General features: G+C 35.5%; 2 protein-coding genes across 9 annotated transcripts in view; one reads left to right on the forward strand and one right to left on the reverse strand.

The window, feature by feature from the left end:
- Ten-a (Teneurin-a transmembrane protein) overlaps window positions 1–14,611 on the forward strand; it is a 155,851-nt gene extending 141,240 nt beyond the window's left edge. For all 8 annotated transcript variants that reach the window (XM_081982261.1, XM_081982262.1, XM_081982263.1 and 5 more), the window contains 24 exons: window positions 1,894–2,013; window positions 2,872–3,036; window positions 3,312–3,520; window positions 4,155–4,393; window positions 4,467–4,649; window positions 4,713–4,924; window positions 4,994–5,135; window positions 5,489–5,740; window positions 6,855–7,032; window positions 7,239–7,574; window positions 7,818–8,058; window positions 8,211–8,373; window positions 8,688–8,877; window positions 9,032–9,479; window positions 9,612–9,850; window positions 9,983–10,131; window positions 10,204–10,512; window positions 10,568–10,719; window positions 10,777–10,944; window positions 11,009–11,209; window positions 11,266–11,596; window positions 11,662–12,160; window positions 12,217–12,538; window positions 12,621–14,611. In XM_081982261.1, coding sequence (XP_081838387.1) covers window positions 1,894–2,013; window positions 2,872–3,036; window positions 3,312–3,520; window positions 4,155–4,393; window positions 4,467–4,649; window positions 4,713–4,924; window positions 4,994–5,135; window positions 5,489–5,740; window positions 6,855–7,032; window positions 7,239–7,574; window positions 7,818–8,058; window positions 8,211–8,373; window positions 8,688–8,877; window positions 9,032–9,479; window positions 9,612–9,850; window positions 9,983–10,131; window positions 10,204–10,512; window positions 10,568–10,719; window positions 10,777–10,944; window positions 11,009–11,209; window positions 11,266–11,596; window positions 11,662–12,160; window positions 12,217–12,538; window positions 12,621–12,969 — 5,797 coding nt within the window. In that variant the 3' untranslated portion in view covers window positions 12,970–14,611. The remainder of the gene's footprint in view (window positions 1–1,893; window positions 2,014–2,871; window positions 3,037–3,311; window positions 3,521–4,154; window positions 4,394–4,466; window positions 4,650–4,712; window positions 4,925–4,993; window positions 5,136–5,488; window positions 5,741–6,854; window positions 7,033–7,238; window positions 7,575–7,817; window positions 8,059–8,210; window positions 8,374–8,687; window positions 8,878–9,031; window positions 9,480–9,611; window positions 9,851–9,982; window positions 10,132–10,203; window positions 10,513–10,567; window positions 10,720–10,776; window positions 10,945–11,008; window positions 11,210–11,265; window positions 11,597–11,661; window positions 12,161–12,216; window positions 12,539–12,620) is intronic.
- Window positions 14,612–14,837: 226 nt separating this feature from the next.
- LOC145730839 (acyl-CoA:lysophosphatidylglycerol acyltransferase 1-like) lies at window positions 14,838–20,230 on the reverse strand. Its single transcript, XM_081982283.1, has 7 exons — window positions 19,808–20,230; window positions 19,610–19,748; window positions 18,244–18,452; window positions 17,973–18,187; window positions 16,866–17,130; window positions 16,624–16,813; window positions 14,838–16,560 (listed from the first exon to the last, which is right to left on the reverse strand). The coding sequence occupies exons 2-7, from the start codon at window positions 19,618–19,620 to the stop codon at window positions 16,350–16,352; spliced, it is 1,101 nt and encodes a 366-aa protein (XP_081838409.1). The 5' UTR covers window positions 19,621–19,748; window positions 19,808–20,230; the 3' UTR covers window positions 14,838–16,349.
- Between the last annotated feature and the right edge of the window lie 209 nt (window positions 20,231–20,439).

A 20,439-nucleotide genomic window follows, 5' to 3' on the forward strand; every position in this document is an offset into this window, starting at 1 on the left:
AAGTTCTTCATTAACGAAAATCGACGATAACAGTAAACCAACTCGAATTTCACTTTCATTACAGATTCAAGTGCATTAAAGTTTCGTTGCATTGTAACCTGTATGCTCTGTCGCTAAGTCATCTGTATATTCTTCATACTATCATTATAACTTGGCCACTAACCTAAACCGCCGTTGCGAGGAAAGCTAAAAGGGTACAAACAAGAGTAAACCAGTTTAGCTCGCCTCCAAACACAATAATCACATCCAACAATTACAGAATTTTATATGCCTACCTATAAGATGTCGGCTCAACTAAACGTGAGTTCATAATCGTGCATTTCATTCTAGTAGATCGTTACTATAAGGTAAGATGACCGCGGAAAGCAAACTGATACAAGTCAAAAATTTATCGTCTGAAACCGATGCGTTTTTATCTCCGTTTCGTTTCCAAGCTTAATTGAATTATAAGTTATCTACCCTCTGTATCCCATATCAAGAGTTATGGTAGTCAATAAAAACCAATCCGTTTAGTGAGTTGAGAATCTTTCATCGATTAAGTCATCAAGAACACGCAGAGGAATAAAGCTTATATCAGTTAATATGATTGGTTCAGTAATATTTGAGATAAATTTTTTATTTGTATCGTGCTGACAAAGACGGCTACACAACCAAATTTAGAAACAAGAAAACACATTTTAAATATATTTGACGGCTCAAACCGGATTCCTACCCTTGTCTACGTGTTCGAATCACTCCCTAGAGCTAGCTGTCTAAAGCTAACGTAGCAACAACTATTCATCTGATGTAGATAAAATGGTAACTACCTCAAAGGGCAATTAATCCGAGTTCTTGTTACGCTTTAACCAGCTGCTCTATACACATTAACCTGTAACCTCTGTACAACCCTATATCCTTTATCGCACCTCTTATAATTAATTTTCCCAAAGGGACCCTTATTCTGCATCGTTGCATTTTGTCCAATATTCACATACACACTGTTAAAGTTTAACTGCTGTGTCACTATGATAATGAGTATTTATAAGGCGTGTGAGCAATTAGAGAGCCCACAGTGTGATATATATTTTCGGTGGGCTCAAATTTATTGTCGTTTCATGTGATGATGCAGTTTTCATCGTCTGTCTAAAGCTCAGGCTGAGGATTAATGCGAAAATATATACGAACAATTAATCTCTACCTGATCGTCATTAGCGGACGGTTTAATGAGCTCTACACTTAGCTGTAGCTCGAGGTCGTCATTATTACTACCTGTCTCCACTAATAACTCACTTAATAATTGGAAATTTTACATTGCATTAGCTAGCAATAATTTTACGTGATATTATTGGTAAGTAGTTAGCCAGTAATACTAATTTAGTTAAGTATAATAATTATTAAATAGTTTAATTTTAATTTGTGACTTATAAATATTCGTTATTTTCATAGTGACGGAGCAAAAGTCCAGAAAATCAAACTATTTCACTATACCCCTTCTGTTGTAATATAGAGATCTTTTGTTCATTTAGACGTAAAGATATTGCCTGCGTAACGTTACTTTGCTGTAATAATGTAAAATTCTTACTAAGAAAGGCTCAAAGCGTTCCATGTCAATATTTAATTTCAAGCATGTCAGGATTGTTTTACATTATTACCGCTCTATGCAGCTTACATCTTATCAGCGCTTCCAAGGGTATATTGCTAAAGTTCTGCATGGATACTTCCATTTCATGATAATTTATTGGGAAACTGATTTTGTAGCATCGCACGGAATCCGGGACTGATAAAACAATTTTCCAACTTTAAAACCAAAATACTTACCCGGATTCTACTGCGACACTTTATCAAACCACTAATGCAAAAGCAGATAGATTTAAGTTTTACGTATCCTAATCGAATTGATTTTTTTCAATTTAGTCGAGTAGCAGTGATGAGAGGGCAAGTCGTGTCTCCGCAAGGCCTAGGAATTGTAGGAATTCGAGTGTCAGTCGACAGGGAATCCAAATTTGGCTTTACTCTTACCAGAACTGGAGGATGGTAAGATATAAATGATTTTTTAATAAATCATGAAAGTACCACCATAATCAACTAAATTATGACCTGACAATTAATCTGAAATAAAATCGCAAAATACTTCATTTTTAACGTGTTTTTGATTATTTTGGCTTTGATCTATTTTCGACTTGCATACACAAAGAGAAAAAATAAACGACTGAAAAGTTCGCTCTTTTATTTAACGAAGTATTTCTCGTACTTTACTGTGTTGCTTTGTTGTGTTTCACGGTAAAGTAATTTTATCTTATTAAAATAAAACCATTCAAACGAGCGTTGTAACTCAAAACTTCCAGTACTATAGTCTGATAATTTTATTTCTCTCTGTAAAGGGATTAGTAAGACTGGATGGTGGTATTAGTCGATTGTGTTTATGGTCTTATGCATATTCGTAGAATGCACGTACCTGTCACGAATATTACACCATTACTTCTGAAAGCGGAGCTATTGCGGTTCATTTAACTAAAATATTTAAAGGCCATTTCCGTTCTGGCAATTGTGTGTTTATCTTAGAAGTCACGACGTCGGTTTAATTTCAGAGAAAATATTTATGTTTAATTTACGTTGCTGCGCCAGACAAAAACCGTATAATTACAAAGAAATTTGCAGATATCTTTGATGTGGGTGCTCGGTCTTCCCATCGGGAGCAACTTGAGTTAAATTTTAATTAAGATCCACCCTTTCAGCGCTTCGTTCGCATTGTTTCCCCCTTTATTTACTTTTTAGAAGTTGATATGTTGGTTTTTTTTTCGTTTACGCTGAGGCTCGTAACTAGCTTCTTTTACAAACAGCCAAACTTTTGGTGGTCTAAACTAACCGAATGAATAAAACTTTTATTTGCAGGTTTGACGTTCTAGTTAACGGAGGCGGCGCTGTTACACTTCAATTTCAACGATCCCCATTCAAACCGAAAACCATTACGGTTTACGTACCTTGGAATCAAATCATAGTGTTGCAACCGATTCATATGCAGCTTACTGACGATGGAACTAGTCAACATTTGATAGAGTAAGTGGAAATTTCAATGTTGTTTGCTGGAAATTTGTATTGATTTAATAGTCCTCAGATTTTTACTAACTAACTCGATTATGCAAATTTTGTACTTATTCGAAGAAATGAGTATCGTACTACAGCAAATTACAATCCTTACGTCAAATCATATTGCATACAGAAAACAACAAAAACTAGATTGCCGTCAAAATCAATTGTTTTTCTTTGATTTACGATACGTTTATCCGATCGAAGTGAACTTTATAACAGCCGACGCTTTTATTTGATTCCAGTCGCAATCCGGCGTTATACTTCCCAGGAGTATCTAGGTCATTCTTCGATTCGGATGGGTCGTTGCCCAACGTTTGCGAGGAACACGACCCCGAAATGCTGAGACCAATCATAACGGGCACGTGGATGCCAGAAGCTGTAGGTGGAATGCAGGGCAGGAGCGTCATCTTCGCCGAGACTCAGATTGTTCAGGAATCCATTCCCATTCCAGGTGAGCTATTGGGATAAGGTTTCAAGTTCCTTGAGCCCATTTTAGTTATTTACTAGCAAGACATTCATTTTTGCGCCTGAAGGTACTTCCTTATCCTGATATTGTTAAATAACACAGAAAGGGTTTGTAACAATACATTGTTTGAAACAAAAAGTGAGTTACCGAACTATTGAAAAACTAAAATTAAAAAAAAAACTACTATTTCAACTTAAGGTTGTGTTGCAAGAAATAACGGTTTATTAAATTTCTAAGTAAAGAATAAACACTGTCGAAAACAAAACTCTAGAGTTATCATTTCATCTGGCCATGTCTTTATTAAAGTGATCTAAACAGTAAAAATAAATTACAAAGTACTTTAAGCTGTTATTCACATCGCTTTATTTCCTCGAAGGCAGTTAGTAAATTGTTTTCCACTCCTCGTTCACCGGTGAAAATAGTTTGTTTCCAAACTAGATTGGCAGATTTCCAAGACTCCGTTATTCAAAATTACCGGCCTAGATGGGGCTTTTATGGAAATTGTACAGATAATTCGATATAGTGTGGCATAAATGCGATTACCGCAGAACTATAAAACGTTTCTGCGCCTGAGTTTGTTTGTTTTATTTATTACATTGTTGAATGTTCTTTGTTTCAGGCTCCAACTTAAATATAATGTATCAAAGCTCCCAATCGTTGGGATACTTAACTACCATTCAAATGAAACTCACTGGAGACGAAATCCCTAATACGCTCACTCACGTACACGTACGAGTGGAAATTGAAGGATGTCTGTATGTGAAAACTTACGAAGCTGACCCAAATTTGTATCACACTTTTGCCTGGAACAAGAGGAATATTTACAAGCAAAAAGTTTACGGAATTGCCACTGCAAAGGTAAATAATTTCGCGCTACTGTTATTTTTCAATTAAATTCACTGTATTTATGACCTTATCAAATTGTTCGTAGGTTTCAATTGGATATCAACACGACGCATGCCACGATTTGGTTTGGGTGACTCAAACTGCCGAAGTTAAAGGATTTGATGTCGATATTTCTGATATTGGAGGCTGGGGATTGGATATTCATCATCACTACAACTTCCACGAGGGAGTGTTACAAAAAGGGGATGGATCCACATTGCATTTCAAGGTAACGATTTAATATGGATGTAAAATATTATATACCTTAATTAATATGCATTTATATTTTTAGAAATACCCTCGTATGGTAAAAGTGGTAATGGGCACCGGGTTACAACGTAGTGTGGAGTGTCCTGGTGAATGTGGAGGACCTGCTAAAGATGCCCGACTTTTAACTCCGGGGTCATTGGCCAGCGGCCCCGATGGTAGCCTTTACGTAGGGGACTTCAACCTTGTTCGCAGAATTACTCCTGAGGGAAACGTTTATACTGTTTTGCAGCTAAAGTAAATTTAATTTCAAGCTTTTTTCTAATTAAAAAAGGTAACTTAATTGGTATTTTTTTCTACTTACAGAGCAACCCAAGTGGCGTATAAATACTATCTGGCCATTTCCCCTGCTGACGGGCATCTCTACGTTTCTGATCCGGAAAAACATCAGATTCTGAGGGTTCTATCTCTGGATCCGGTAGCCGAACCAGAATCGAACCGAGAAGCGGTACGTTGTTCCAATTAAAATTTAGTTTAAATGCGACTTCCACTTGCCTATCTCCGAAATTCCCATAGAAACTAATTAGAAGGGAGTAATACGGGCAATTAGTATCTCGAAGATTATTAATAACGTAAGCGATGCCTTATTGATCCTATAGGATGTTTACAAATGACAGTTCAGGGGACTCCTTAAGACATAACGCATTAATTACGTGTAGTTTATTAATGTTTAAATTAAGATAATAGGTACAGCTGTCTTTGTTTCTTGGGCTGTCTGTGGAAACCGTAATTTAGAAACGTCATCTGTTTTAATTGCCTTATGGCACGAGGAGATAAGGTTTGTTTCATTATTTCTTTAAGGTTATTGGAAACGGAGAGAGATGTATTCCTGGGGATGATACAGCGTGTGGAGATGAAGGACCAGCTAAGTATGCCAGACTAGCCCATCCTAAGGGCATAGCCATAGCGGTTGATGGTACGATTTACATAGCGGATGGTACTAACATAAGAGCAGTAGATCAAAAAGGAATCATACACACCCTTATTGGGAATCATGGACATCACAACCATTGGATTCCAATTCCATGTAGTGGAGCTATTGCTGCAAGTCAGGTAAATCATCACTCTGGGTTTAATAGTTCAATATCGTTAAAATAGGTCATTGAAAACAATTTACAAACTGAAAACTTGTGCAGAATCATTTTCTAAATTTTCGGCCATCGTTAAATTGAAAATTGTCACAGACAGAAGTGAAAAGCAACGCTTGGGTTTTGCCCTAATTTCCGCTCGAATTCCGAACTCTCAGAAACTTTAATTTGCGTATATTGCACACAGGAAGTTGTCCAAGTAACGGTTTCAATATCTAAATTGGAACGCCTAATGAAAATTACTAGTCCATCAAACATTCCCTACGAATTATATCAAAAATCTACCAGTTTAGGGTCCGCTGCTAACAGCAAAAGTTAAATTGCCTATTACGTTCGGTTTCCATGTTTGAATTAGCTGTTCTCTTAATGACGCATTAGCCCTTTAATTTGATTTAATCGTCTCGAACTAAAAAATTAATTGAATTGCATTCTGCCATTTTGTATTCCGAAGTTGAATTGGATTTGCGGCATTGTAACGCTGCACAGGTTTCTGTTAATTGTTTTCTGATTCATTTATAATTCGGTGCGAAACGCTCTTTCGAGGGGTTTCAATTAAATTAGACTCATGGGAATTTAGGGCTTCTTTTTTTTAATCTTGTGTAAATAAACATTAAAATTGTGTATTGTGTAAATAGATATCATAAAATGTATACCAAAGGACCTTAAATCATTTTGTAATATTTTTTATCCTGTGCAATTTTAGTAATTTTTAATTTTGCTCCAGGAGGGTTCCAATGCACAAGGGCATATTTATAGCATAAGTTACTTCTGCAGCACAAGTTAGATTATACCAATTCGATTTTGAATCAAGTAACCCTATTTGCAGAGATTGATTTTGCAAAAAAAAAATAAAAATCCACTTATTTTCGACATTAATCGCATTTCTATACACTCCACAAATACGAGTAAATTGAGTCTTAAACGAACAACAAATGATAGAACATATTTTCTTTGCCACATGTTTAGAGGGAGCAAAATACCCATAACACAAGTTAAAAGCTCTCTAAAAGCGTTTAGCTTCGGCAACTGTGAGAAAATAACAGGAATAACGCGATTTTAATTGGCTCTCTTATTTGTAGGCTCAACTTCAGTGGCCCACTGGATTAGCCCTAAGTCCTCTCGACGGTGCCATTCATTTTATAGATGACAGACTTATCCTCAAACTAACGCCCGAAATGAAAGTGTCTGTCGTAGCGGGCACTCCCCTTCATTGTCACAATGCCCAAAATAGGTCTACAGCAGCTAAGAGCGAATTAGGTAAGTGTGAAATTTCTTGCGAGTGACTTTTACTACAATTTTAGAACACTGAAATTGGTTAATACCTTTCCCATGTACCACCAAAAGGTAAAGAATTTTCAACGGTGGTGATTAATTACCGTAGTAAAACGCAAACTAGCTGAATAATGCAGTGTCTCCGGAGATGTGGAAGGAAGCAATAATTTATCGTAATATTTTGTCTTCAGGTACAGTGCTCGCTCTGGCGTTTAACCCGAACGGAGACCTTTACATAGCCGAGTCTGACACCCGCAATACATATTACGTCCGCCTCATAGATACTGCTGGAAAAATTACCCATTTCGCCGGTAAATTGCAGCCGAGAGACAGGAAATGTCAATGTTCCGTGAACGCAACAACCGCGACCCCCGTCAGAAACAGTCGAGATTTACCGGATTGTCCCTGTTCTATTGCTGATGATACGACTAATAACGCCGAAACGTTGCTGTCGTCGAACGCGGCGTTCCAAACCATATCCGCGATCAGCGTTTCACCTGGGGGAGTTTTATATATTGCCGACCAAGGTGGGTGTGTTTTTTATTACCCTTTGTGTATATACAAAGAAACCGTCTGGCATACTAAGTCAGAGAGGTCGTTCTGGTCGTTAGATGCAGTATGTTTGCTCTTTGTTTACTGCTGTTTATTTTCTTTATGGATAAATACATTTCAACTAAAGGGATGGTTTGAGTTTATATACAGGGTGTCTTAAATAAAAATAACTAAAAGTGAATTTAGGAAACTGTTCACTAGTCATAATATCATTCTAGGTTCGCTTCATATATTAGCTCTGGAACACTACTTACCAACTCATGACGAAAACGGAGAGTTTCGAATTCCATACCCATCATCAGGAGAAATCTACGTTTTCAACCGTTACGGTCAACACGTGGCCACTAAAGATCTAGCAAGCGACAAAACCAGATACTCATTTTTGTATTCGAAAAATACTAGTTTCGGCAAATTATCTACCGTAACTGATAGTTCAGGGAATAAAATCCAATTTTTGAGGTAAGTCACTGTAAAGATAGCCTTGTGTAAACTGAATCTGAAGTCACCGTATAGTTGTATATTCCCGAGATCCTAGCTGTTCCAGAGTACCATCTTTAGATAAGAGACAGACGCCTCATAATTTGTTTCAATTTTCGTTTAATCTCCCTCAGGGATTACTCTAATGCGGTGAGCTCAATAGAAAATACCCAGGACCACAAGTCGGAGTTGAAGATGTCTGGAATGGGATATTTGTCGAAACTGAGCGAGAAAGGACGTTCCGAAATCGAATTGGATTACGACCAAAACACGGGGCTTCTGTTAAGTCGTAGCGGGGTAAGTGCACTGTTTCGAAACGAGTTTCGGTTCAAGTTTTAAGTGCAATTGGATGCTTATTATAAGACTAGTCTTCTCTTGGAATAATAATTAATGCCCGTGGCCCGGATGAACTTTGGGGAAAGTTGACCTAAATTATATTGCTTGTGACGAGCAAATCTGATTTCTCTTTAGTTGCAATACTGTAAGCAGTTGTTAGTGTTAACTCTAAACTAACTATATGGTTTTTATGATGTAGAATTAAATCAATAACTAAATCTGCAAGTTTATGTTCATAAAAAACCATTCTTTAACAAACGATTAACTTATTCTAGGGGGACGACACCGTCATATACCAATACGATCATTTGGGCAGAGCCACAGGTGTGATTCTACCAAGTGGGGAAACATTGCAATTAAATTCGAAAATGTCGAGCAACGAGGGTCTGGAAGTGTCCGTCAGTCATCCTCCGACCGTATTGAATATTAATGGCAAGTCGAACAAGCAAGTCATTCTAATTGATGGTAAGTTCTTGACGGGCCCCTTTAATAATTAAACAACCGACGTGACTAATGATTATCTAATTTCATTCTCTCTACTCAGGTCAATTTAATTGGATCAACGCAAAGCTTTTTACTGCAAAACTTGACCAATCTTTTTTTTGTATTGTTTTTGTAGGAGCTGAAATAACAAAAGCAGTCACTCTAACCAACTCAACTGTGGCTCTAAAAACAGCGGCTGAAAGCAAACTAGAAATTTGCGCCATAGAGCGACATCCATTGCTAGAAGCTTCGCTTCCCATCGAAGCTGAACTACTTCCAGTCTGGTCCAAACAAACCACAACTTTAGGAGACGACCTTGTCAACATCATGTCCACGTCGTTTAGTTTGGTTGGCGATGTCCGCAATCCGCAGCAAACTCTGTACAGGGAGATTCATGTTAACCGTTCCAAAATGTTGGGAATCGAGTTTGATCAGTTTACCAGCAAGGAAACCTTTTTTGATTCCGAAAAATTACCGTTGCTCACCATCACATACGATCCTGCTGGACTTCCTTTGACCTATACGCCCTATAATGGAGCCGATGTTTTGAATATTACTTATGATAGTTTCAACAGGATTGATGGGTGAGTTGATCAGTTTTTTGTTGTGTCAAGGCAAATTTTTAAACAAAACTATATTAATTAATACAACCACACATGATACTGTCAATCGATATACTTAAAGTTCTTTGATTATACTCATTCTAAAAATTTCAGGTGGAAATGGGGAGAATCTCAACTGAAATTCAGTTACGATCGCCACGGTCTGCTATCGGAGATAACCAGCCCTCAGGATGGAATTCAAATATTTACCTACGACGAAACTAATATGCTAACGAAAATCACTCTTGCCAGTCAGAGAAACTTTTTGTTGACTTACGACGACAATGGAGGTTTAAGGCACGTGACTTTGCCAAGCGGAACAAAACATTCGTTTGCTTTGCAACCATCTCTGGGTAAGTGCAAATACATATATTTCACGAGCAATTATTAAATTAGAATTCCCTCTGTATGTGTGTGGTATGCAAGACAAATACTCCGAAAACTTTGATTTCAATATTACCTAAATTTGTTCCAATCCCTTTTAGGTATTATAAGGGTGGTTTACACACCGCCGGGCAGTTCCAGGTCTTATTTGCAACATTTTTCTAATTCGGGAAAACTTCTGCAAACCGTGTTTCCTGGAGAAGGGGTTCGGATTGTTTATCGTTATTATGACAGTGGAAAACTGAAAGAGGTAATTTTATTGCATTCTGTTGTAAAATGAATGTCACATTTATGTTATGTATGAATGAAACTTTAAATTTAGGTGGTTCATGGAGATGGGAAGTCCCTCTACACATATTCAGAGACAACCGGAATGCCCAGTCAAGTGAGCCACGTAGAAAAAGATTTCGAATACCAATGGGACTACCAATATGACAGCAGTTTACTGTCGGAAGAACGTATTAACTTTGGTGCCAAAACTGGTCTAAGCAATGCCAAATTCACTTATGAGTACGACAATAACTTCAGACTAATCGGTTTGCAAGGCAGAATTGGGGGACAGAATTTACCTCCCTATACTTTAGCCTACAATTCTAAAACAGGCGCAGTTGAACAAATTGGACCATTCAAGGTATGCTATTACAGAGTGATTAAGTCTGGGAGTTTCACAACTATTTGATGTATAGATTATCAAGCTGAAGGCCAATGAGACTCAAGTCTACGACGGTACTGCGTTGTTTTCTAGCGTGCAAAACTCCAGATTTTTGGAGTCTAGAGTTTCTCTAACCATGCATGGGATGGAAATATTCAGGATGGAGTTTAATCATGACATGCATGGGTAAGAACTCTGAAAACTTTTGCAATAGGAACAGTAAGTTGGACAATGTTATTCCAGGAGGATATCTCAAACAAGAACCTACACTAAAAATGTAGGGGTGAACACTTACACTAATATTAAAAACTACACTTGGGATTGCGACGGTCAACTTTTAGGAGTGGAAGCCCAAGAACCGTGGGGCTTTAGATACGACGATAACGGAAATATGCTGTCCTTAACCTACAGGTTTGTTTAAAGTGTTTCAGTCAATGCAATCAGTGCCAGTCCAAAACATTATCATTCTGTTTAGGGGTAATACCATACCAATGGAATACAACAACATGGATAGGATTGTCAAATTTGGAGAGGGACAGTACAAATATGACAGTAGAGGAATGGTAGTGCAAAACGCTAGAGAGGAAAAATTCCAATACAATGCTAAGGGGCTGCTTGTCAGAGCAACCAAACGAGGACGTTTCGATGTTAAGTACTTCTACGACCACCTGGACAGGTAAGATTTTAGAAACAGTACTTTTTTCTAGCCAAGCAACAACAAACAAATTTTAGGCTGATAGTCCGGAAAGACAATTTTGGCAACATCACTCAGTTCTTCTACAATAACGACGAACGACCAAGAGAAGTCAGCCAGATTTATTCACCGCGTGACAGTAAGCTGATGTCTTTGGTCTACGATAACAGGGGTCATTTGATCTACGCCCAAGTCTATCGGCACAAATACTACATTGCTACTGATCAATGTGGAACTCCCGTTATGATTTTTAGTCAATACGGACAGTCAACCAGAGAAATTATGAGATCACCTTATGGTCATATTGTCTACGACTCCAATCCATACTTGTATTTGCCTATAGACTTTTGTGGAGGAATTCTAGATCAGGTAAGTAGTCACCCATAAAATAAAATACTGTTTTACCCTACTATCAATATTCATTTTAATTTAAGGTTACATCATTAGTACACATGCCAAACGGTAAAGTTTATGACCCTTTAATCGGACAGTGGATGTCCCCTCTATGGGAGAATGTCCTAGAAAGGGTAGCAACTCCAACACAAATGCACTTATACAGATTCAATGGCAACGACCCCATTAACATGGGCATCGATCGGGACATCCCAAAAGACCATATCGAATGGCTGCACAAAATTGGTTTCCACCTGAAAAGTTTGGCCCCTCAATTGTTTATGAACTCGCTGCCTGGAGGGCCAATGCCTCCATCATTGAGTGAGAAATTCAGTTGGAAAGCTGTGGACGTGATTTCCAGTCAAATAACAACGGAACGATCTACTGAAGCCGAGTCCGGATATTTAGCCCATATTAAGGCGAGAAGAATGGGCAATGCCAAGCAACTGAGTGTTTACTCAAAATCAGCGCTGAAAACTGACGTAATTGATTTGGTTCCCAAGAAAATCGGAGCATCATCAGATCCACCATTTGGACGAGGTGAGTTTTAAATATTCTCCTTCAACAATTTTAACAACCGAAATTCGTTGTTTTAGGAATTTTGGTGTCCAAAGCTGACTCCGGTGAGGCGATAGTATCCAGTGTCCCGGCAGCCAATCCTATCTACAGTGACGTCTACACTTCAGTGTTCAACAGATCATTTTTGCTGCCATTCTTCTTTGTGGTGCACAGTAATCAACAGGACGCATTTTACTTTATCAAAAAAGACAGCTGGAAAATCAACGATGATAAGGCGCAACTTAAAAGACTACAAGGACAGGTTAACACTACATTCCATGAAAATGTACGTGAAAACGGCAGTGGCAACAACTATTTCGATGTGAAAATCCATGGATCCAATGTAGTTATCAATTTGAGGTAAGTTAAATGTTTGCTTGTTCTTCTTAAATGTGAAAAACATAGTGGGAGACCGATATTGCAAAAATTATGACATTTTTAGATATGGTACAACACTGGAAAAAGAAAAACAAAGACTTCTACACCACGCCAAGTTATCGGCAATACGAAAAGCGTGGCACAAAGAGAAAGAAGCTTCCAAAAATGGTTTCAGTGGTATTCTCGATTGGACACAAAACGAGGTAGAGGAACTGATGAAAAACGGCTATATAGCCAACTATGAAGGACAGTACATCCACGACGTTCAGCAGTATCCGGAATTAGCTGAAGATCCGTACAATATTCGGTTCTTCAAGAAACAGAGCGAATCATCAAAAAAAGGCCGTCGAAAACGGGATGTCTTTAAAACGGGATGCCCAAATACCTGGTGGCTAACTTGGAGTGAGTGCTAGTGCCATAAACTCGTAAGTTTGAAGAGAAAATAAGTTTATTCAATTACTGAGTGTGATGTACCAAAGAATTAAAAAGCTTACCTTTAGGGTGGTCGTTGGGAACGAGCTTCAAAAAAATGATAAAAGCGTTTATCTGCTGTATGAACGTTCTCATGAGAATTTTTTGGCTAAAAAGTATTTACTTCTGTAGAAAATTGTGTACAATATGTGTGTATATAAAAATGTTTTCAGCTGAAATTGGCCTCCCTGTAACATACTATACTAATATCCAGAAAATACAGGTCAGAGAGCGTTGTGCTTGAATGCTTTTACTTAAAAAAAGAAGTGTAAATATTTTCATGTGATGCAAAATAAACTCATTCCAACGACCAAATTTTCTAACTTTCAAGTATAAGTGTTTTATACCAAATCGAAAATACCAAAGTCTATTATTTGTGTAATTTCCAAGATGCCAAAAAGTGTATATTATTATTTATTTACAATTTGTTACCTATGTATGTGATTCGGTTTGGTACACTCTGTACGATCTAATATATGAATTTTTGTAAAATTGACTTGACTGATACATTGTTAATCGCACAAAGTGTTTCAAACTATGATTGTATTATAGATGGTATTTAATAAGACAGCTGAATATAGCTGGCCAAGAATAATGTTAAGAAATACTTCCAATTTAAAATTCGATTTGGAAGCATTTCTTAAATTAAAATTATTAATAGAGTGCTAGGAGCTAAAGATAAAGCTCTTAGTGAATGGTATCAAAAAAATTGTAAATATAGTCCAGTTATTAACTTTTTAATAATTTTAAAATTAAAAAAACGAATTTATCTTAGATAGGAAGAGAATAAAAATTATTACTCATACTATGAATACTTATATGTTGTATTGCTTTATTTATGAATAAATATCATTGTGACTGATATATGTTTCCAACCATTATGGATCGATAGTAAGTCAGTTTGAAGCAGCAGGCTTGAGTTTGCTGCTTCAAATCAGACAAATAGCGAATCTTTATCTGCTGTACCTTGCGATTTTTGTAACCTCACATTTTATTTTGTTAGAGACTTTTAAGAAATTTATAAGAAAATATATTTTTCACTCTAAACCCCTGCCTGCCACATAGTATATTGAAAATAAGTGTGCTCCTTGTTATATTACTGGGCATTAATCCAGAATACATGTAATTATTTACCTAAGTGTTATATGTTGTCACCGACATGCTTTTTGGGATTCAGTCAGTGATTGTGTAACTCTGTAAGGAAATTACAAGTGGTTAAATGTCCTGATTTGGACATTAGTCCAAATAACAAAAGTGAAGCGCGCTGTCATATAGTATAGAACGACAATAAAGTGACTAACAGAATGGGACATGTAACTAATCAGTTATGGTTTCTTTACAAATTAAAGCTGTACATGTACGTCCGCAATGTTGATTCTCCTACTGATTTACCGATAATATTCGCTGATAACTGTTTATATATTATTGACTGGTGTTGCTGTTCCTCGACAATTAACTCTTTCGTTTTTTTCAATTTTTTGTTACACGCCAGTTTTGTTCATAATATTACGGATAGAGAATTGTATCGATATTCCTTTACTCCTGGCCATCATAAATGTTTTCTAATAAATATTGTTTTTTATACAGTGTGCTTTTACTGTTCCGTTAATGATCACAATAACCAAAGACATTAATCAACAACATAATCCTACCTTTTTAACGTTACACAGAGAAGAGTAACATCAAAAAACCTGTGGGCAATCGAGGGTTTACTGTAAAAAAGACAAAATGTGGACCTTCAAGATTACATTCTATTAACCCTTTCTTAAAGCCACGCAAGACAAGGAAAATTTTAGTATTAAAAAAACAGTTTATCACAGAGAAGTAAGTTTTAATGTGTCAAAATATGTACATTTGCTTTACAGTGGTTAAAATCAAATTGTGTATAAAATTGTGATTTGATTGTTATTGCAGTGTTTGCTATTTAACTGTCACATCATAGTTTTTCTATCTTAACACTTCAAAAAGAAAGTACTTGTTGAAATACGCATTGTGTAGAAAATAACCAATTGTTGCTAATATTATAGTGAATGTAAAAGACACTAATAGTAAATGACATGATTTCAATATACTTCAAGAATATCGAAAATATATTTTGGAATGCAGGTTTGCCAGTGTATTATTTGTGATTTACCGTTTTATGGGTTGTTTTAAAAAACAATTATACGCCTTTTCAGGTCCATTCCAATAAAATTAAAAGTGATACAACTGTCATAACAACCATCAATAATATTTTAGTAACAAAAATTCATTCAAATTTTCTTTGGGGGTATTTAGAGTTTAAAATTTATTTATTTACAAAAAAGAACCTGTCTTCAACATAAACATGTGCACAAGCAACTTTATGTCTTTCTTCATTTACATTATCACCGACGCAAAAGTGTTCACCAAAATTTTATATACAGAACAATAACTTATGTTAATATATTTTTATAAATATATACACTCTACTATAGGTGGTCTATTGAACCTTTAGAATAATTACGCTTTTCAATGGTCATAAGTTGTACAGTATGTTAACCTTTTATATTTACTTTATTGATACTTTACGAACAGATTGATTATCGGGAACGCTGCTAAACCTAGTCAAATCTAAGTTTGAGCATAAACTACACTGCCCCCGAGGACGAAAAATAAATGCGCAAAAAGGGGGGCATTCTGTAATTCCTAAAAGTCAGTTTCTATATTGTTTTCTTTCAAATTTCAGATATTTAGCTTTTACCAGATTGCTAAACGTGAATTAAGCTAAAAAAAAAACCCAATCAAATGTAAAATGTGTCGATATTACCCTGAAATTGTTTCCACTAGCGATTTACCCTGAAAATACGTCAAAATTAGCTCTTGATTGCACTCAATTCTCTAAGTTTTTAAATTTAAAAACGAACAAAATTGAGTCTAATAAAATTACAAATTATAAGTTATTAAATAAGCATTATAGTCAAAGTTGCCACTATTACCACACTCACCTTGTTTTTCCTAGATGTAGAATACGAAAATAGATTAGGCCGTCAAAATGATCCAGCCAAAACTCTAATTCAGTATTGTTCTGATATCAATCTTCCCGTTCAATTCACAAATGTGTAATCAAGTATCAAACGTTAAAAATTACCAATATGTACAAAAACAAATCCTTGTGCGTGTCCTCGGCTCCTTCATGCAAAGGTAAGCCACTACAGAGAGCTTCGCATTTTGCAGTGTACAAACTTCACCGAACGCAAAATGGAATTCAGACTTTGAATAGTGAAAATGTGCGGATTGTTGCACATTTTTTTTGTTAAATATAATACCTAACTAGCACAACCAAGTAGGGAAACTCCAAATGCTAATAAACCAGAAAGTGTAGACAATGATAGGCTGCGATAAACATCCGAACGTGAACGTAACTGGACACCATAAAGAATATGTTTAGAATAAATAGTCTTAGATAGTCTTGGACGACTGGTCGGACCTCGCTAGAGTTTGTTCTGCTGTATTCTGCTGGTATAACTCCAGTAGTATAATAGGTTTGAAGCATTTCTTCTTTTTCCTCCCATCTAAAAAGTTGAAAAAAAAACTAAAATATATTCAAAAAATAACATAAACCTCATCTGATTTACCTTTTAAACAACCAGCTTGTCATGGCATCAATATCTTCAGGCACTTCCGTGGCTCGATAAACTCGGTAAAATAATACTGTTTCGCATGGCGGCTTGTTCCCAAAAACTATGTGACTCAAATCTATGGGAACCCCATTAGGATAAGCTATGGTAATGTCCAAGACATATTCGATATGTGCTCTTTGAAACTCTGCAAAATCCACATCAAAATCGGTTCCCGCAGCATTGAGGTTTAAACCTACCAGACTTATTACTAGAATTGTTATTTACACAGGACTGTGGACCGACTGTTTTCATAATAACTTTCATGGCTCCCAATCGAGGCAGGGAGACATTTTCGAACTTTGGCAGGTTGTTTTTCTCGGCGTATTTGTGCGAGATAGCTTTGCGATTCCGAAGAAAACCACCTTCTGGAAACAACACTATCCATTTCCTGTTTAGAGGTATGTATCTGTTGAACAGGTGCTGTGACAAGTCTTGTAACGCTTGCTCTCGATTTTGCTTGCCCTGAAATTATATGCAGCTTGACTTTTGACTTTCACTGTAAGTAATCATCAAATAACAAACCTTTCCACTTACCAACATACATTATTTGAGTTTAAATGAAACTATTAAAAAGTTAATTGGAATTACTTTTGTTTGCAGGAATTACAAATGTGAAGTGTATGTAAACTATTAAACGAATTAAATTTAAAATAATAACTCAGTCTACAATGCAAAATGCAAGTTTTTTTTTCAATAATAGTATGTACTATAAAATACCACCAGAATAATAATCTCATATATTGTGTAAACAAGTATAAACCCACCTCAGGGGCGTAATTGACAAACATAAGACCTTATAATTGCTTTTTGAATAAAATTGATTAGCAATAATTATTTCTATATAGTGTGTTACCTAACAGTTATCAGATAACTCTTGCCTGTTATGTGGGTGATTTACAAGCAAAGGTCAGAATGATTTATAAAGGTCTGATAACAATTTCTGCTGGTTAATACCCACTAGCGCAATGTTATGATTTATAAAGGATGGATTTTGTTGACAAAAGTATCTAATATAAGGTCATTTTAGTAATGAGGTAACTAAAGATTTTACATTAATTTTTGTAATATTTGCCATTGTTATAAGTAAGTCCAGTATGTCTACTAAAGTACTCATTACATATTCCACTATAAAAAACGGAAACAATTGACCATTGCAGCAGTCTATTATAAATATCCTTTCACTACTAAGATTAAATTAAAAATGCGAGGTTATCATGTTGAAAAATATCACAAAACAACTAATTCCTACAACATATAAAGTGATCGAAGTAGTCGGCGTTGATTGTAACCAATGACTCACTTACCGATTTAATGAAAAAGTCTTGATGCAAATAGCTAACCACACCAAAATTCGTATACTTGAACAGACTATCCATAATCCACATTATACTAGGTAATATCTGTTTTCTTGTATTGTAGCAAGAAAACAGCATAGGAACGTCAGCTGTTGACTGATGATTGGCTATAATTAAAGTTCTTTGGTTTAAACACTTTGATATGTCATCTCCACTTTCCACAACTGCAAAAACAAACGGCCCTAAGACGATTCCATTCTCTAAATATGCTTATTCTTACGTTTATATCCGGCTGAATCGCACCAAGAAGCTACCATGGCCAACAACCAGTGAAACATGTAGCCCTCGATTTTCCAATACCAATTTGGATGGATTTTTCTTAAAGGCCATAATAATAACATCCACACTACATAGGTAGGAATGCAGTAAGCATTATTAATTAAAATAAAACACAGCCTCACAATGCTCTTAGGTAACTGTTTAAAACTACTGAAAATAATAGATGGAAAACTAGTTAGAAAAGTTTTAAAAGAGTGCCATCTAAGATATTACTTAAACAGGTTAAAAATTACTATTATTAATATAAAAACTTAGATTGTGGAAGATTTAATAAAAAATGGGGTTTTAGTAGCAGTTATAACATAAAAATGATGGATAAAATGTTTTTAAATTAAAATAGTAAATTTTTAATGTATAGGAAAATTAACAAAGTTACAGATAAGATAAACAGAGACAAATATAGAATACTGAATGGCAAAAATAATTGTCCACAGATAATGTTCTAAACTAAACATAACAAATACATAAATCATGTTGCATCCTGGTAATTTCTGATTAGCTTTGCAGATTAGAACTGTTTCCAAATATAAGTAATGAATCAATAACAAAATTCTACTTGCAATTCTTGGACTGAATAAAATATAAACGTTAGTGCACACATACTTAAATAATAAAAATTTGTTTAATGTGGATTGTTTGAATTTGAAGATGTTTTTCTAGCTGCTCAGTTGGAAGCTTATGATCTTGCTGATGAAACTATAATTTAAAATTAAACAAAAGTACAAAAAAATGTTCTTTTCAGTTTGGTACATATGGTAAAATGCCAAATGAAAAGAATAAAACAAAATCATATTTCTCTCATTGGAGAATCTGTTACTTTTGAATACCTTAAGCTAAAAACTACAGTTTGTTCAATAAAAATACATACTAATTATACTGCATCAGAAATCAAACACATTCTAAAACCTAAACATACTTTGTGGTTTCAAATTCTAAGAATCCTTATGTATTTTTAAATAGTCAACTCAAGGGTGAACTGAACTAATTATTTCATATTTTATTGTATAGCATCAGTTTCAAGGTTAAGGCCAATACAAGTGAAAACAGGCAACTTTGCAGGTTTTGTGATACAAGTTTAATATGACCACTCATCAAAAACACTACAAAGGGGTATATTTATAGTATCAAGTTGAAGAGAGAATCCAACACAATGCATTAGTAAAATAAATGAGTCTGAAAAAAAACTAAATGCAAATTTCAATGATGAGTGATGACTTCAAGGTTTTAATTGCCTTGGATATTTGACTAGCCTAGCCTGACTAAACTAACTGAATAGCATAGGTTACCAAAATGGGTAGTATACTTACAAGGCTTCCATAATTTAGGCTAGATTATTTCATCATTTATGCAACTTTTTTTATCAGTAAATTTGCTAAAAGTGTTTTTTGTTTGATAGTTAAGGTTGCTTCTGGCTCTCACAAAAATTGTGGATAAGGGAGCTTCAAACTGTAATAGAATTTTAGTATGTTAAATAAAGTTAACTTCAAAATGAGTAGGATACTTACCAGTAGCTGTTTATAGAAGATTCCACTAAAAATTATTGGGATGGATAGCTCAACAAAAAAATTAAAGTCAATTGGTTCATTGATCACTAAGCAACTATTAAATAAACAAAATTATGAACTGAAGCCAAATCCGGGTGTTTATATCCCAAAGTTCACTTCTATCTAATATAATGACAAATTTTGTATCCAAAATTTCAATTGATTATTAGCTAATCTTGGACTTAGATACATGGGAAATAGCTCGCGCGATTTTACGCCGATCACACACACTTTCCGCTGTGATGTGATGTATTTAGAACTGCAAATCAACCGGAGAAACTACATTACAAATCCTGACTAGTATTGAATTGGAAAAGCTAGGAAAAATTGAAAAACACATGGCATGGAAAAGCCGTCAAATAAGTATAAAAATACAATTAACAATTTGGTGTTGACATTAGGCTTTTGTTTTGACGTCTTAGCAGCATAACATTAGAAAATTTACATAAAGCAATCACGTGCTCGGCTACAAGAGTCTCGAAATGAAACCACGTGCTGCAAAGTCTGTTTTATGTAAACAAAAGTCATTTTTGAAGTCGGTCACGTGGCGATGTGGATTCCTAGTTAGGCGGTACCACATGACCCAATGACGG

This window comes from Ips typographus, linkage group LG6, assembly GCF_016097725.1.
Source record: "Ips typographus isolate SLU linkage group LG6, UJ_Ityp_2.0, whole genome shotgun sequence".
Taxonomy (NCBI): Eukaryota; Metazoa; Arthropoda; class Insecta; order Coleoptera; family Curculionidae; genus Ips; species Ips typographus.

What these genes read in the sequence shown, in the direction of transcription:
- LOC145730839 (XM_081982283.1), bottom strand. An exon ending in CGATTCAGCCGGATATAAAC is followed by an intron (nt 18,188 to 18,243) that starts GTAAGAATAAGC and finishes TTGTTTTTGCAG; the next exon opens with TTGTGGAAAGTGGAGATGAC. An exon ending in AAGACTTTTTCATTAAATCG is followed by an intron (nt 17,131 to 17,972) that starts GTAAGTGAGTCA and finishes ATATAATTTCAG; the next exon opens with GGCAAGCAAAATCGAGAGCA.